This window comes from Syngnathus typhle, linkage group LG18 (genome assembly GCF_033458585.1).
Source record: "Syngnathus typhle isolate RoL2023-S1 ecotype Sweden linkage group LG18, RoL_Styp_1.0, whole genome shotgun sequence".
Classification (NCBI taxonomy): Eukaryota; Metazoa; Chordata; class Actinopteri; order Syngnathiformes; family Syngnathidae; genus Syngnathus; species Syngnathus typhle.
The window spans coordinates 387,501-402,795 of NC_083755.1; the positions used below are offsets into that span (position 1 = coordinate 387,501).

Consider the following 15,295-nt stretch of genomic DNA (forward strand, 5'->3'; position numbering starts at 1 on the left):
TCTCATGGCGCTCTCAACTACGTCCGCCTTACAATAACACACACATACACACGCACACAAATACACACACACAGCAGTCACTCTCCAATACACATCGATACCAAATGATCAGGTGTTGCTTTCCCGCCTTTTCCGGACAGTATAAAACCTTCTTACCTGGAGATGGAGGATGTTGTTACATCTGCTGAAGTGCCATGTGTACTGACCGCCATTAAACAACCCAAGATCTTGCCAATAAAGCACAAACTGTTACCCCACATCTTAGTTTTCCTGACCCAACAACGGACATCATCAACAACACGCAACAGCCGTTGATGGAATCGAACCCGCACTATCTCAACTGTGAAGCGGACATGCTAACCAGTTCTCCACCGAGCCGCCAAAGAGTATAAATATTACGATATTGAGTCAAATACAAACCAGATTACAGATACAATGGAGCCTCGGTTTTCGACCACAATCCGTTCCAGAAGGCTGTTGGAGAACTGAATCGTTCAAATTCCGAATCATGTTTTCCCATTACAAATAATGGGAAAAAAACCCCGCCATTTTAAAGTATTTTTTCATTTGTACATTTTTGTCCGATCGCGCAACTGTAGTGCTTAGCCTTATTGTGACAGAGCGGTCGCTAAAATTTAGAAAATATTTAAAATTTAAGTGGACCTCAGTGCGCAGGGAGCTTAATTTGGTCCAATCGCGCAACCGCAGCGCGCCGGGCGCTCACTGTTGCATTGCTTTATGAGCGTCTTTGTGTTTTAGGATGGCTTTACTGATCCCACTTGCTTCCTTTGGAGGCATGATTAGAGTTGTTGCAATCCTCAGAGTAACAAGAATGTAATAACGAACAGAGTCAGTTGGCATGAGGGTCTTCTCGTGAGGTTCGACAATCGAATTTCGTTCGACATCCGGAGCAAAGAATTCTCGAATTTTTTGTTCAAATATTGATTTGTTCGAGAACCCGGAAGTTCGAAAACTAAAACAATGTAACATTAACTTTCGACGAGGATGGGATTTGAACCCATGCGTGCAGAGTACAATGGATTAGCAATCCATCGCCTTAGCCTCTCGGCCACCTCGTCTTGCTCATATAGCGTGGACAACACGTTGTGCCGAGATACTTTGTGTGAAAATCCGACTGATGAAATGCTGAGTGGAGAGCACAATGGAGTAGCAACCCATCGCCTAAATATCTCAGCCATCGCATCTCATGCATGAGTTCTATGGGCGACATGATATTGCATGTACGGGGTAGTATAAGCTACAAGGTAAAATGATACGATGCTTTAGATGTGAAATGAAGAAGAGCTAAGCCACAAAAGAAGTGACACTGTCAGCAAAGAAAAAAGATGTTTCAATGTTGTCTCACCCCAAATCTTTGGGATCATCGGCTCTGCGCAGTTGGATAGTTCCACTAACATTTTAACATCAACATTCTTTCATGGTCTGCCTGGGTATCTCGGCTAAAGATCCTAAAGAAAAGAACCTACATTTCTTGTATGCTATTGCATGACTGTATAGCCTCCGGCCGTCATGACTACATTTTACCGTGGCACCATTGAGAGCGTCCTCTCCAGCTGTATTTCTGTTTGGGGTGGCGGCTGCACTGACTACAACTTGAAGGCCCTGCAGCGCATAGTGAACACGGCTGGTAAGATTATTGGTGCTTCACTCCCCTCCTTGAAAGACATTTACATCTCCCATCTCACCCGCAAGGCGACCATAATTGTGAGTGATGTGAGTCACCCCGCTCACTCTTAGTTTGATCTTCTGCTGTCTGGGAAGAGGTATAGGAGCCTGCACTCCCGCACCACCAGACTCAACAACAGCTTCATACTCCAGGCTGTTAGGATCCTGAACTCGCTTCCCCTTTCTGCGTAGCGTCCTGTACTTTTGCGCTATGCTTACTGTCTGCTGTAAGCACACTGTCTCCGTTTTGCTCTTCTTATTTATTGTGTTATCTGTTTATTTATTATTTATTCATCACTCTTATTTATTGTTTGTGCCTTCTTGTTTTTATATTGTGTCGTTTACTTGTATGTCCATCGTGTAATATGTCTCGTCACCGTGGGATAGAGAAAACGTAATTTCGGTTTCTTTGTGTGTCTTGACATGTGAAGAGATTGACAATAAAGCTGACTTTGATTTTTTGACTTTTGTGGCCGTAGCATCCCCGGAACAAATCTGGGTCATGGCGTATTTAAAATACCTTGCTGAATTTGTTCGTTGTTCACTGTTAGACGCAGAGACCACTGCTCCAGCAGAAGAAGCCGAAACCCTACAAACAGCAACCACAGAATCATCTCAACCACTAGACCGGACCCAGACCGACCCTCTATCGCCTACAGCCGCCGGTACGGAGACCAACCAAGCTCAGCAGCTCCCACACGCTTCAGACCCCCCCACCTCTCCAACTCCAGAAACCCATCACCCCCCCCCTCCTCTCATCCACCCCCCACACCTCACCCTACACCCCCCCGGAAACCCACTACTCCCCCCCTTCTCTCATCCACCCCCCACTTCCCACCCTCCTCCATATCCCTTTCTCCCTCCCCCCCTCCACTGCCCTTCTCATCACACATGAACGAGAGGATTGAACGGGCAAACATCAATATAGCCATCCCCCATCGATGCTCCACCCAGGATCCCCAAACCGACCTGAACGAACTCAGCCCCCATCGATGCTCCACCCAGGCTCAACCCCTCCCCATAAGCAAACTGAACAGCTCTCTACACAAACCCCCTTTCCCTCACCTAACTCCCCCATACGTCCCCCCTTGTTCCATTACTCCCCGCAAGCCAGAGTTCTAAAGAAAATTTCTCACCCAAAAACAGCAAGAACAAGGTCACACAGCAACATACTCCAGAAGCTATCACAACGCTGATCACTCCTAGAATAAACAACCCTATCATCCCAGTTCGTTCCGTCCCTGTATCAAACCTGATACCCGTCCGTCAGAAACAGCTCCAGAAATCAAAACACTCCACCAGAACCAAAACAATTCGAGCGGCCCTGCTCAATATTAGATCATTAGTCAATAAATCACTTCTCATCAATGACCTCATTACGAGTAATGAATTAGATATCATGTTTCTTACAGAGACCTGGCTTGGTCTAGATCACAGAGAATATATCCTTAATGAATTTCCTAATCACCTAATTTCAACTGCACTGACGCCCTCAGAATCGGAAAGAGAGGGGGAGGCGTTTTCCTAATCTATTCTGATTTGTTTCAATGTAAACGGACGTCATTTGGAGATTGTCTTTCGTTTGAGTATCTTGCAGTTGTAATGAAGTCTTCTCCCCCTGTCCTACTTATGGTTGTGTACAGACCCCCAGGTTATGCTAATAACTTCTTCGTCGAATTCTCTGAACTCCTCGCTATAATCTCCTTGGAACATGACTGTATATCGATAGTAGGTGACTTTAATATTCACATTGACAAACTCAATGACAATACAATCAAAGAACTAAACGACCTCCTTGACACCTTCGACCTATCCCAGCATATCTCTGGACCTACACACAACAGAGGCCATACACTAGATTTATTCATAACCAGAGGTCTTGAGTCATCTTTCCTCAGCAGTCGATATTGCCTTATCTGATCACTTTTGCATCTTTATCGAAATGAAGGTCACCCCTATAGCTCTCAGTCAACCACAAACCATTAAAAAGCGGCACTTTAATGAGGCCACTAGTACACTATTTATGGAGGCCTTCTCGCAGGCCCCTACCCTTCCATCAGAATCTGTCAATGACCTCCTACATAACTTCAACTCTAAAACCCTAAAAGCTATTGACGCAGTAGCCTCTCTGAAAACCAAATTAATCTCTGGTAAGAAAGCACCATGGACATACTCTCTCTGTAAAAGATAAAAAAAAGAGAGTCTAGAAAAGCAGAACGCAGATGGCGAAAAACTAAACTTCACATTCATCATGATATTTACAAAGACAGCCTTAAATCCTATAACCAAGAACTAAAAAAAATCCAGACAATCTTTCTTTGCTGACATAATCAACAAAATCACAAGTGACGCTCGTACTCTCTTTGCCACCATTAACAGGCTAACAAACGCCCCCCCCTCAAATTGCCCCTGGGTATAAGGCACACCTTCAATGAACGGCCCATTTTAAAATTTTGTCCATATATAAGGCGCACCGAACTATAAGGCGCACAAAATAGAAGCTTTACTGCAACAAACTGAGGTTGACTAGGGTTGCGGTAATCACCCACTAGCCAATAACCAACGAGCCCTCTGTAAACAATCGCGTTTCTCAAACAATCTCCTATAAAATGATTGGAACTGACTAAAGTTCGATCTAACGCATTGGTACTACTTACCTATGTTTCCCTTCCATATCGATCCGTAGATTTACTCGAAACATTAACAGAGCAGCCTATTTTGACATGAAATAGCCTCACGCGTATAGCAGCTATCATTATAGCATTAGCCATCCGCAATTTCCTATGAGCCTCAGCTCGCAATCTCCCATGAGCCTTAGCAAAGTGTAAACAATCGCATTTCTCAAACGATCTCCAAAAAATGATCAGAACTGACTAAAGTTCGATCTAACGCATTGGTACTACTTACCTATGTTTCCCTTCCATATCGATCCGTATATTTACTCGAAACATTGACGCAGCAGCCTATTTTGAAATGAAATAGCCTCGCGGGTACAACAGCTATTTGGTGACGCCCCCTGACTACAGTTACCGTAATGTTGGGAAGCGATGCGACCTTGTAATTTACTAGTCGTACTAAAATGTTCTAAAACATTTTGGGAGAGCACTGTGTACAACCAGTATGGATCAACAAATTCATCACTTGATCCATTTATAAGGCGCACCGGACTACAAGGCGCACTGTCGACTTTTGATAAAAAATTAGGTTTTTAGGTGCGCCTTATAGGGCGGAAAATACGGTAAATGCTATGCTTTGCTTCACCTGCTTTCAATAATTTGTTTTGTAAAGCACTTTGAATTGCCTCTGTATATGAAATGTGCTATATAAATAAATTTGACTTTGTTACCAAACAGCCTTCTGTTGAACACAAGCTTCCAGACATTACGTCCAACTACGTTTCAACGTCAACTTTATTTCATAAAGTTCTTCCTAATTCATCTTGGCGAAACTCCCTTAGGCGTTCCCATTTTTTTTTAGGCCTGGCAGCGGTAGACACACAATTATGACCCTGAAAGGACGCGTCCAAACCGGCTATGATATCAGAATAATCACTGAAATGCAGTCCTCAGGTCCATGTCATATTCGCTACCAATCGGAATGTAACGAAGCTGTTTCTACCCAGTCACGAACTGGGGACTTTTCGCGTGTTAGGCAAACGTGATAATCACTACACTATGGAAACATCTGCTACAGTGGTGGACCTTACTTACTGGACCAAAGGTGAGGGCAGGTGCTCCCTGTGTGGAGTAGGTTCTCCCCGTGCCTGCGTATGTTTTCCCCGGGTTTTCCTCCCACATCACACAAACATGCTTGGTCAGCCGATTTAGTAATCCAAACTGCCCTTAGGTGTGAGTGCCAGTGTGAATGATTGTTGTCTCTGTGTGCCCTGCGATTGTCTGGCAACCAGTTATAATGTGTCCCCCGACTACTGTCCGATGACTGCTGGGATAGGCTCCAGCACGCCTGCGACCCCCCGCAGTACAGATAATGGACGGAATGGATGGAATTGAATGCCGATCAGTTTAGGGCCTGAAGAGGGAGCAACAGCAATATGCAGATACTCTTATTAGTTTATACAAACATATCAATCAATGTGTAAATAATTTACCCAAACATAGTTGCTCAGTCAGAGCACAGACACAGCCTACAGAGTTTTTGTGACTTTCACTTACACATAGGCAGTGAGCACAGACACGGCACACAGAGTTCAGTTAAGTTTCATGACACATAGTCACAAAACAGTCAGTAAATAACAGGACATTCAGGTGATAACAGAACAGACCTTATCCTTCCCTTCCGTTCCCTTTCTAGTTCCTGCTTTTGGTCAGTATAAAGCCTTCTGATTTGAAGTTTGACGTTGTTGTTTCATCTGCTGAAGTGCCTTGTGCACTGACTGCCATTAAAAAACCTAATATCTGTTACAAAAACTGTTACTCCACCTTTTTGTTTTCCTTGCTTAACGATGGAGATCTTGAACAAAGCGCAAAAGTTAAAGAAAAGTGCAAAACCTGGGGTTCACCCAGTCTCAAATCAGGTACCCTTTAGCGAAACGACTCAGCCTGGGCTCGGCAAATCGGGCTTCAATTCCCCGACGTTGAGTTTATATCTTTGTATGGAAATTTCTTTTGAAAAGCAAATCAAAATGTTCATAAGTTCCTGCTTTCTTCCTCACTCACTTTTGTTGAAATTTTGCCAGGCTTCTCAAAATGCTTTCGACATCACAGCAGTTTCCATAGCGTAGTGGTCATCATGTTCTTCTAAGAACACCCCCTGTTTGAGACTGGGTGGAAACAACATTTTCTAAATCTATTTGTCAGTGTTGTCTGCTTTGCAAAATGTGCCAGGGACACCTTGGCAAACAGGAGCCATATAGTATTTAATAAAGTAATCACATGTTCTCCGAGTTACAATGTCAACTGGTGGAACTTACTTTAGATCTTGGATGGTTTTAAAGCTAATGCTCTTCTGGATTACCGAGTAATCGGTTGAGACCGACGTAACTCTACGACGGCTTCCTGCTTATGCGGCCGGTGCTGACGGGTCCCTCGCCTTGGCCTCGCAGCCTCGTGCTCGTCGGAACCAACGACTTTCACCGTGCTAGCCCCGTGGTGTCCATCTGCACGTGCCCAGGACGCTGCTCACACGTTTGCCTGTTTTGTGATGTTTTCACCAATTCACGACCAGACCACGGTCCATTGGGCGCCGTTGAACTGGACTGTCCTTACACCTGTTTATGGACCCCATGGAAGCTATTTTGTGTGTTTTGGGGTGTTCTTTGATATTGAGGGGTGCTGGTTGGCCGGTTACTTTTTTTCCTTTGCTTTGATGGCTTTTATCTTTCGCACTTACTGGCTTTCTCTGTGGCGATGTTGTGTGGCAGCCTTATGAGAGCCTATTGAGTTGCGCTCATGCCATCTGTGTCTTTTGTATACCCGCTCTGTGGTTTGGATTCTGATTGGGCCTGAATTTGCCCACCCCCGGGATCAATAAATGTTCAATCAATCAATCAATTAATCAATGTTGTCATGGTGTGATTGTGAGCACTCTGAATCTAGCAATCCAAGTTCAAGTCTTGGTGGAACTTCCAATTTGTAGTCATTTACATGGAACAATTGGAAATTCCAATTCAGTACTTTGTGGACAGCCCTATGAGTGTGTAAGCCCTGCCTCCACTACTTCTGTCAATTTCGTAAAATGAGCACGTTAGTGAGTGCATTGTGCTCAGAAAAATTATGCTACTCCTTCTGTCACTGCCAGGGTTCTATGGTGTAATGGTGAGCACTCTGGACTCTGAATCCAGTGATCCAAGTTCAAGTCTCGGTGGGACCTCAAATCGTTTGTCATTTAGCTGGGAAAAATTTGCAAAATGGTAATAGCTTGTGTGCTGCCCCATGAAATTGTATGCTTCCCTACACTTAAGGGTTCCATGAGCGCTCTAGACTCTAAATCCAGTGATCTCAGTTTTAGTCCCGGTTTGACCACGTCGTATGCAAAAGTTTGGGCACCCCAATCAATTTCAACATTTTCTTTATAAATCCTTGGCTGTTCGGATCAGCAATTTCAGTTAAATATATCATATAGCAGACAGACACAGTGATATTTGAGAAGTGAAATTAAGTTTATTGGAGTTAACGATTTGTCAAGAAGAATGGTCCAATATTCCTTCAACCAGAATCCACACTCTCATTGGAAGCTTTCGGAAGTGTTTAGAGCAGTGGTTCCTTGTTGGAGGTACCGAATCCCACCAGTTTCATATGCGCAATCACCGAACCCCTCGTTAGTGAAAAAAATGTATATATTTTTTTCAAATTCAAGACATAGATGTTTTTTACTGGCACACAAAATGAGCCGTGCATGAACATCACCTTGTTCAAAGAATAAAACCAACATAATGCATGAATTCACGTCAAATGACATACCAGCAAATCAGTGTGACTTCTGCTGTTGCCTTTACGAGACCAGTTCAGATATGCGTTATCACAAATTGATAAATCAGGTGTGTTCGGACCTCCCCAGTAGAGGCTCTGCTGAACCCCTGAGACCGACTCACCGAACCCCTAGTTTGACCGATTCGAGGTTCAGGACCCCTGGTTTATAGGCTGTTATTTCTGCAAAAGGAGGATCTACTAAATATTGATGTCATTTTTCTCTTGGGGTGCCCAAATGTATGCACCTGCCTACTTTTGTTGAAATAATGATTCCACACTGTCTGCAAATCCTCAATGTAGAAGAATCAAGGTTCAGGTCATTAACACCCAAACTTAATCACCTGGAGATCCTTAAGACAAAATTAAAGTCATACTGAATGTAAACAAACTGATTACACTGCCAAAAATACTAAACAATATCTAGTGTAACATGGCATGAAAACACACACAAAAACACAGGTCACTCAAGGTGCGTTCAAAGACACACGCATCTCATGAACTGAACCTTTTTTTTTGCCTGAAAAATAAAAAAAGATCAGTTTAAATATTTGGAGTATTCTTTGTCATCGTCTTCATAATCATTTGAACGGCCGACATCAGAAGACCAGCCAGCCGTCTTGCACATTGCATCGTCACACTCTACGCTTTCCAATAAAGGCTTACAATATCAAAAGAACCGAGAAACTCGTTCAGCTTCTACAGATAGCGGCAATTAAGTCAGAAACTGACAAAATGGCTCACAAAATTACAGGAATTTAACATTAGAAACTCCCAGTGGGAATTTGTTGGAATAAAAAGATAACCTCTAAACTTTGTATTTGCTAAGGTCCTTTTGATGGGCTCACGTGGGCAAGGAGGAACATTTATTCGCAGTCCTGCTTTTAAAAATACTAAAATGTTGAACGGCAACTAATGGTAATGTTAACAAAGGATTCATTTGCCAATTATTCTAATCAGATTTAAACATTTATTTTATATACATTTATTATTATTTATTCAAAAAGGGCATCGTTTGCAAACTAAAAGTGCAGAATATTCACTAAAGTAAATCACCTATGATTAATTAATTCGTGCATCCCAGCCCTGCTTTAGATTTTTGACTGTGTAGCTTTCCATTAAATCACCTGCAATTCCCACTTAAACTGGAAAGTTTCCAATTTGAAATTGTTCTTTGATCCTCCATGTAAATTTACTGAAAAACTTTGAGCTATGATTAATTAATTCGTGCATCCCAGCCCCGCTTTAGATTTTTGACTGTGTAGCTTTCCATTAAATCACCTGCAATTCCCACTTAAACTGGAAAGTTTCCAATTTGAAATTGTTCTTTGATCCTCCATGTAAATTTACTGAAAAACTTTGAGGAATTTTCCGCCCCTACGGATGCAACGATTTCTTTTTGTCTTTGTAGTGTTGTATACATTGGAGCTGCTCAAAGGAACAATTAATGTCAGTCTCGAGTAGCTCTAAAAAAATTGACAGAAGCAAGGTGATGATCAAACTGCGTGCGGCCGCTCAGTTGGGCGCACACTAAAATCAAATGGCGAGATACATGAACAAAATAAAAGAGGGAAAAAAAGGTTAAAAACCACCACTTGTGATGGTATGTTGACGGCACAACGGAAGCCCTTCATCAAGGTGGCAAAAAATAATAAAAAAAATAAAAAAAGAGCGAGAGAGATCTACGAGGAGAGTCCGGCGGCCAACAACAACTAATCAAACACGAGGGCAAACATAGGAGGGCTACAATCAAAACGCGGCAGCAGCCCAACAAACAAGCAGGAATTTGCTTGGATACGACGGACAGCACAAGGAAGCTCCGACGCTTGCTGCCGAGGCTTCACATGACGGCGCACTCCCTGGACGCTATTTTGGCCTGCCGGGACACACCAGTGCAATGTTTATTTCAAAGGCAGCAAAACCCCAACACATCAAAGAGCCCCCTTTTTGGGTCAGCTGCACGTTGATGGCGTGCCTCGCGCACAACGCGCCGTCATCATCGCTTGGCGTCACTGACACCTTTCCGTGAGATGCACCTCCACAATTATCGTGGAAAGTTTTCAAACTGGGTTATTTTCTAAATTGCCCAGTTTAACTTTCCAGGTAAACTGACAGGCTAGTCCCAATTAGCAATACTAGGGCGCTCACCTTCTTGTGCGCAATTGGCTCCGCGTCGTCGTCGTCCTCCTGTTCTTCTTCTCCATTCTCCACCTTCTTGCTGACACTGCGTCTGGCCACTTCCTGAGGGGACACACAGCATGAGCCACGTGAAACCCACGGCCGTCCACTCAATTTGGCCATTGCCCATTGAACAGACGTCGTTACCTCGCCGTCAGAGTTCACCAAGGTGGTGGTAATGTCACTTCCTGTGCCCCCGGAAGCTTGGCTTTTCCACAGGAGATCAGTGGGCAGACGTTGGGCCACGTCAGCATGTGCAAACCCCACCTACATACAAACGAACGCGCGTACACACACACACACAATAAGTTAGCTTCAGTAACACCTGCGAGTAAGCAAATCGCACACACGCGCGCGCACGCACACACACGAGACATGTTTGAGTGACGGGGCCACACCGAACAGACGCACATGTTTAGATTTTGCAAAGGCTTCACAAGTGTGCATTCCACAGAAACACGTTTTAGTCGAGCGCACACAATTTGGACAAACTCTTCAATTACCCTACATGAGCGCAGTGAGCAAGAGAGAGCGGCACCATCTTACCGTGACAGTCTGTCCGGCCTTGAGAACAAACTCTGGTGAGAACTTGTAGACGATCTCGACAGCGTCGTCCACTTGTCTCTTCAGTCTCCAGTTCCCCAACGGCTGGTCCTGAAGCAAACGCCACTCTTGAAGTAAGCGAAGCAACTGGCGAAGCGAGAGAGGGAGGAGCCAACGCCCAAGCACGCACCTGCTCCGTGTCGTTGGCCAGCGTGACCTTGTTGCCGTTCATGTCGGTGGGCGAGATGGAGACGCCGCCGCTCGCCGCATCCTCCTCAGACGCCAGCAGCAGCTCCTCGCCACGCTTGTGGTCGCCCGACTCCAGGTCTGTCCTCCTTCGTTTGGAGGTGCGGGACGAGGATGAGCCTGTCACCCTGGAGATGGTGACGCGCGAAGATGGGCTGGGAGACAGCTTGAGCCTGAAAGCAGGACGACACGCGTCACCACCGACAAAACGTCACTGGCGGGCTAGTGAATGGTGTCTATTCTGAATTCTTACGGTCTGCCAAATATGGACAATTCATCGTTATTTTTGTGCAACATGAAGCAATTTAAGGTTGAGACAATGGCTTGATAATAATCAATAGACAGTCAATGTTTGACTAACCCTAACCCCCCCTCCCCCCCCCCCACCAAGATGATGAGTGACTCGTTGCGACGGCCCCACAAGGCCCACCTGTGCTCCTCGCCATCCAGGAGCTTCCTGTAGGCATTGATCTCCATGTCTACTGTGAGCTTGACGTCCAGCAGCTCCTGGTACTCAGAGAGCTGCGCGTTCATGCGCTCGCGCAGGTCGTTCATCTCGTCCTCATTGACCTCCATGACGCGCCGGTACTTGTCCCGCTCCGATGCCAAGATGTCCTCCAGCTCCCGGACACGATCCTCGGCGGCGGCGGCTGCCTGCATGCGCAAACCTCGATCATTAAGACGGTGCCAGCGGAGAGCCAGGCGGTCGAGATGCGGAGGGCGGGGCCGGCACGGGTACTTGTTTCTGCAGGGCGCTCAGCTGATAGCTCAGAGTTTCAATTCTCGTTCGAGACTCCTGCACCTCCTCTCGGGCTGTGCACATGGCCTTGTCGTTCATTGCAGACGACACCTTGGCGTTGTCCAGCTTTGGTGAGGTTGACAACATATGAAATAAAGGAAAAAAAGTTGTGTGGGGCTGGATTTACAAGTGACATGGTTTTGTACCGGCTGAGTAAATCCAGCCGTGCAAGACGAAAGGAGGATGAGGTGGCCCTTGCTCACCTTGGCCTGGAAGGTCTGCTCCAGTTCGCCCTTGTACTGAGACACTAGCTCATCGTGCTGCTCGCGCAGGTCCTGACAAACACACGCGCACGTTGTTTCATTGGAAGAATTGCTGACAGGCAGCCTCTCTTACGCTCAGCTGGCACGGCTCTCTCAGTCTCTTAACCACCCACACACACACACGCACACACTCGCACACACTCGCACCATGTTCAGTCAAGAGTCTCTCAAACACGCCTGTGTTCCCCTACCTGTAAAGCTTGTGCAAGTTTGAACTCATAGTCCTGCTTGGATCCTGAGTCCACCTCAACAATTCTCTGCTCTTGGCTGCAGCGAGATTCGCGAACTTCCTACGCAGGCATTTGAGCAGAAAGCGTCTTCTTGTGGTGCTGTTTTCAGCGCCAACTGCGCGGGACGGGCAAGTGTGACAAACGCATCTTTACCTCCTGATAAACGGTCTTCCTGAACTCCAGATCCTCGTTGAGAGTCTGGCAGCGGTTTTCCAAGTCCACACGCCGCAAGGTTTCTGCCTCCAGCTGCCGCTTGGCGATGGCGTGGCTGTCCTCTGCCTGCAAAGGGTTCCAATCAACATCAACGCCGTGTCGGCGTGCTCAGCTACAACAGACAGTGCGGGGTTAGGTGGGGGTGACGCAGATGTTCGGTCTTGGGGCAAACAGGTGGCAGCAAACTGCCGGCACAGCTGCAAAAACTGCAATATCTACTGAAGGCCACCTGTTGGGGCCACACTCGCGCAACAGCTGTGCCACAACTTTTTTGCTTCAGTTGTTATTTTTTAACTTCGTTCCATTATTTTTATGTTTAATTGTATGGAATAACTTGAAACAGCCTTTGTCATTGTCATGCACAATATACTTGGTTTATCACTTTTTCTCCTCTGCTTACTAAGAGCAGGTCACATTGTTCCACTCCCAAAAAAGCTTTCAAAGTGCCTCCGGGGGAGTATTTCCTTGTGTTATGTTCAAAGGGAACAAAGCAATTTTGGACTTTCCAGGAAATGTGTAAGTGAGTGAGAAAACAGCACGCACCTTAGCCAGAAGATTCTTGACTTCAAGCAGGTCGGCGGAGAGCGCGGCGTTCTGGCTGAGCGCCGTGGACAGCGCAGCCGCACTCTGGTTCAGCTGACTTTCCAGCGCCCCTGCCCGCGACATGGCCGCCGCCAGGTCCCCATCCTTCTTCTTGCCACTGGTTTGATTGATTGATTGAATATTTATTGATCCCCAGGGGTGGGGAAATTCAGGCCCCAGCAGTATCCATACCACAGAGTGGGTATACAAAAAACACACAGATGGCATGAGCGCAACTCAATAGGCTCTCACAAGGCTGCCACACAACGGCGCCACAAAGAAAGTCAGAAAGTGCACAAGATAAAAGCCATCAAAGCAAATCAAAGCTAAAAGACAAAGGAAAAAAAAAGCAACAGCGGCCACCTAGCACCCCTCAATACAAGAGAACACCCCAAAACACACAAAATAGCCTCCACAGGGTCCATCGACAGGTGTAAGGGCAGTCCAGTTCAACGGCGCCCAATGGACCGTGGTGGTGAATCGGTGAAAACATCACAAAGCAGGCGAACGTGTGAGCAGCGTCCCGGGCACCCTGTCGGGGGACGTGCAGATGGCCACCACGGGGCTAGCATGGCGAAAGTCGTCGGTTCCGACGAGCACGAGGGAGCGGACTCCCCACAGGTGTTGCGGCTGCAAGGCCAATGCGAAGGACCCGGTCATCACTGGTCGGATAAGCAGGAAGCCGTCGTAGAGTTACGCCGGCCTCGACCGATGATCCCGGTCCGGTCCCAGGAAGAAAAAATAAATAAAATAAAATATCCGATCCGAAGAGGTACCGAGGTGCGGTAGAAGGCACCAGCATCGCCGAATGGACAAAAAGACAGAAAGAAAAAGGAGAAAATAAGGAAATAAAGAGGAAAAGAGAGAACACTGCTGGGAGGCAGCCACTCACGGCGCCATACCAAGAGAAAAAAACACAGGGAAGGAAATTGTCGTCAGACTATGAGATGCTTTTTGTCCTCATTGGTGGGAAGACTTTGGCATGTTGGCAGGAGAGCATGACAGTACTAGTGAGGCAAAACCGCACACTTGCTGTCAACTCGGTATTATTAGTCGACGAGGCCGCCGCCGGCCGGTCAGCTTCACGGCTTGTGGTAGCAGACTCCATAATAGGGATGGGCGGATCGATACCGAAATATCGATATATCGATCCAGGCTGCTCATTTTTGAGTATCGATCTTCCTAGCTAAAATATCGATACTTACAATTATTTAATAATATTTTTCCTCATTTTTTTTCTGCTCCAATTTGACGACTTGCACTCATGCTAGCACTACTTTTCCTTCCGCCTGCTGCACCGGCGTGTCCTGCTCTGCTCTGCTCCCGCCCCCTTTTCTCACAAGCCAAGCCCTCCTCCTCCGCCCCCCGTTCCAATCCAAACAAACACAAACAAGCATGGCCACGGTGGCGGCCCAGTCCGAACGCAAGAGAAGTCTGGTTTGGGGATATTATATTTTACTTAATAACAACGAGGCAAAATGTGAAATATGTCAAATATATAAAGTTTTCCCCCTTTCAATTTGTGGTCGAACGCCATACGTTTTATTTGTAACTCCACTTCCTATAAACAACACTAAAGTATTACAATATTAAATGTAAGTATCCAGTGGCTTTACAAATTGATAGTTTTGCTGCTCATGACGATTAAACCCTGCATCTCTGTTGGTACCATGTTTCTTTTTATATTATACTAAAAGACAAAACTTTTTCCCAATAACAGAGAGAGAGAAAAAAGTAAAGAATAGCTCCTTTTTATTAAAGTTATGTGGTGTGCAAGGACTGGAGTCGGAGGCGGAGTGGTAAATGACGGTGCCAACGGCAGTTGTTTTAATGACATTTATAACTAGAATTTTGCAATTTCTGGAGAAATTGCGTGTGAAGGCGAAATGTATGAATAACTTTTTCGGGGAATGCTGCCGAACGATGTTGAAACGTGTTGAATTACTTGAGAAATGTAGAATATTTGGAGAATTTGTAGTGAATTTCAAAATTGAAAGTTTGGAATATTTGGTAAGTGGGAAGTTGTGGAATAGGTAGGCAAAAGATGAACAGTTGAAAGTTGGAATGGGTTGAATCGGTAGAAAAATGTAGAAGTTAGAGTAGAAAAACGAAATTTTGGAGAATTTGGTT

The 15,295-nt window shown here is 45.7% G+C and overlaps 1 protein-coding gene and 2 non-coding genes across 4 annotated transcripts in view; 1 reads left to right on the top strand and 2 right to left on the bottom strand.

Moving 5' to 3' along the window:
- The window catches only part of LOC133143078 (lamin-B2-like), a 67,754-nt gene extending 53,153 nt beyond the window's left edge, over window positions 1-14,601 (bottom strand). The window contains exons 1-11 of one of the 2 annotated variants that reach the window (XM_061264835.1): window positions 13,127-14,586; window positions 12,524-12,649; window positions 12,332-12,430; window positions 12,081-12,152; window positions 11,818-11,943; window positions 11,509-11,732; window positions 11,023-11,251; window positions 10,836-10,943; window positions 10,437-10,556; window positions 10,260-10,352; window positions 7,786-9,987 (exon numbers count right to left, since the gene is read on the bottom strand). In XM_061264835.1, coding sequence (XP_061120819.1) covers window positions 9,952-9,987; window positions 10,260-10,352; window positions 10,437-10,556; window positions 10,836-10,943; window positions 11,023-11,251; window positions 11,509-11,732; window positions 11,818-11,943; window positions 12,081-12,152; window positions 12,332-12,430; window positions 12,524-12,649; window positions 13,127-13,393 — 1,500 coding nt within the window. In that variant the 5' untranslated portion in view covers window positions 13,394-14,586 and the 3' untranslated portion in view covers window positions 7,786-9,951. Of the gene's footprint in view, window positions 1-7,785; window positions 9,988-10,259; window positions 10,353-10,436; window positions 10,557-10,835; window positions 10,944-11,022; window positions 11,252-11,508; window positions 11,733-11,817; window positions 11,944-12,080; window positions 12,153-12,331; window positions 12,431-12,523; window positions 12,650-13,126 lie in introns of those variants that run through there. The other variant, XM_061264834.1, reaches the window with a different exon arrangement.
- Window positions 998-1,079, bottom strand: trnas-gcu (transfer RNA serine (anticodon GCU)). The gene has a single exon. It is a non-coding gene; the product is annotated as a tRNA-Ser (tRNA).
- trnaq-cug (transfer RNA glutamine (anticodon CUG)) lies at window positions 7,444-7,515 on the top strand. Its single transcript has one exon. It is a non-coding gene; the product is annotated as a tRNA-Gln (tRNA).
- Window positions 14,602-15,295: the final 694 nt, after the last annotated feature.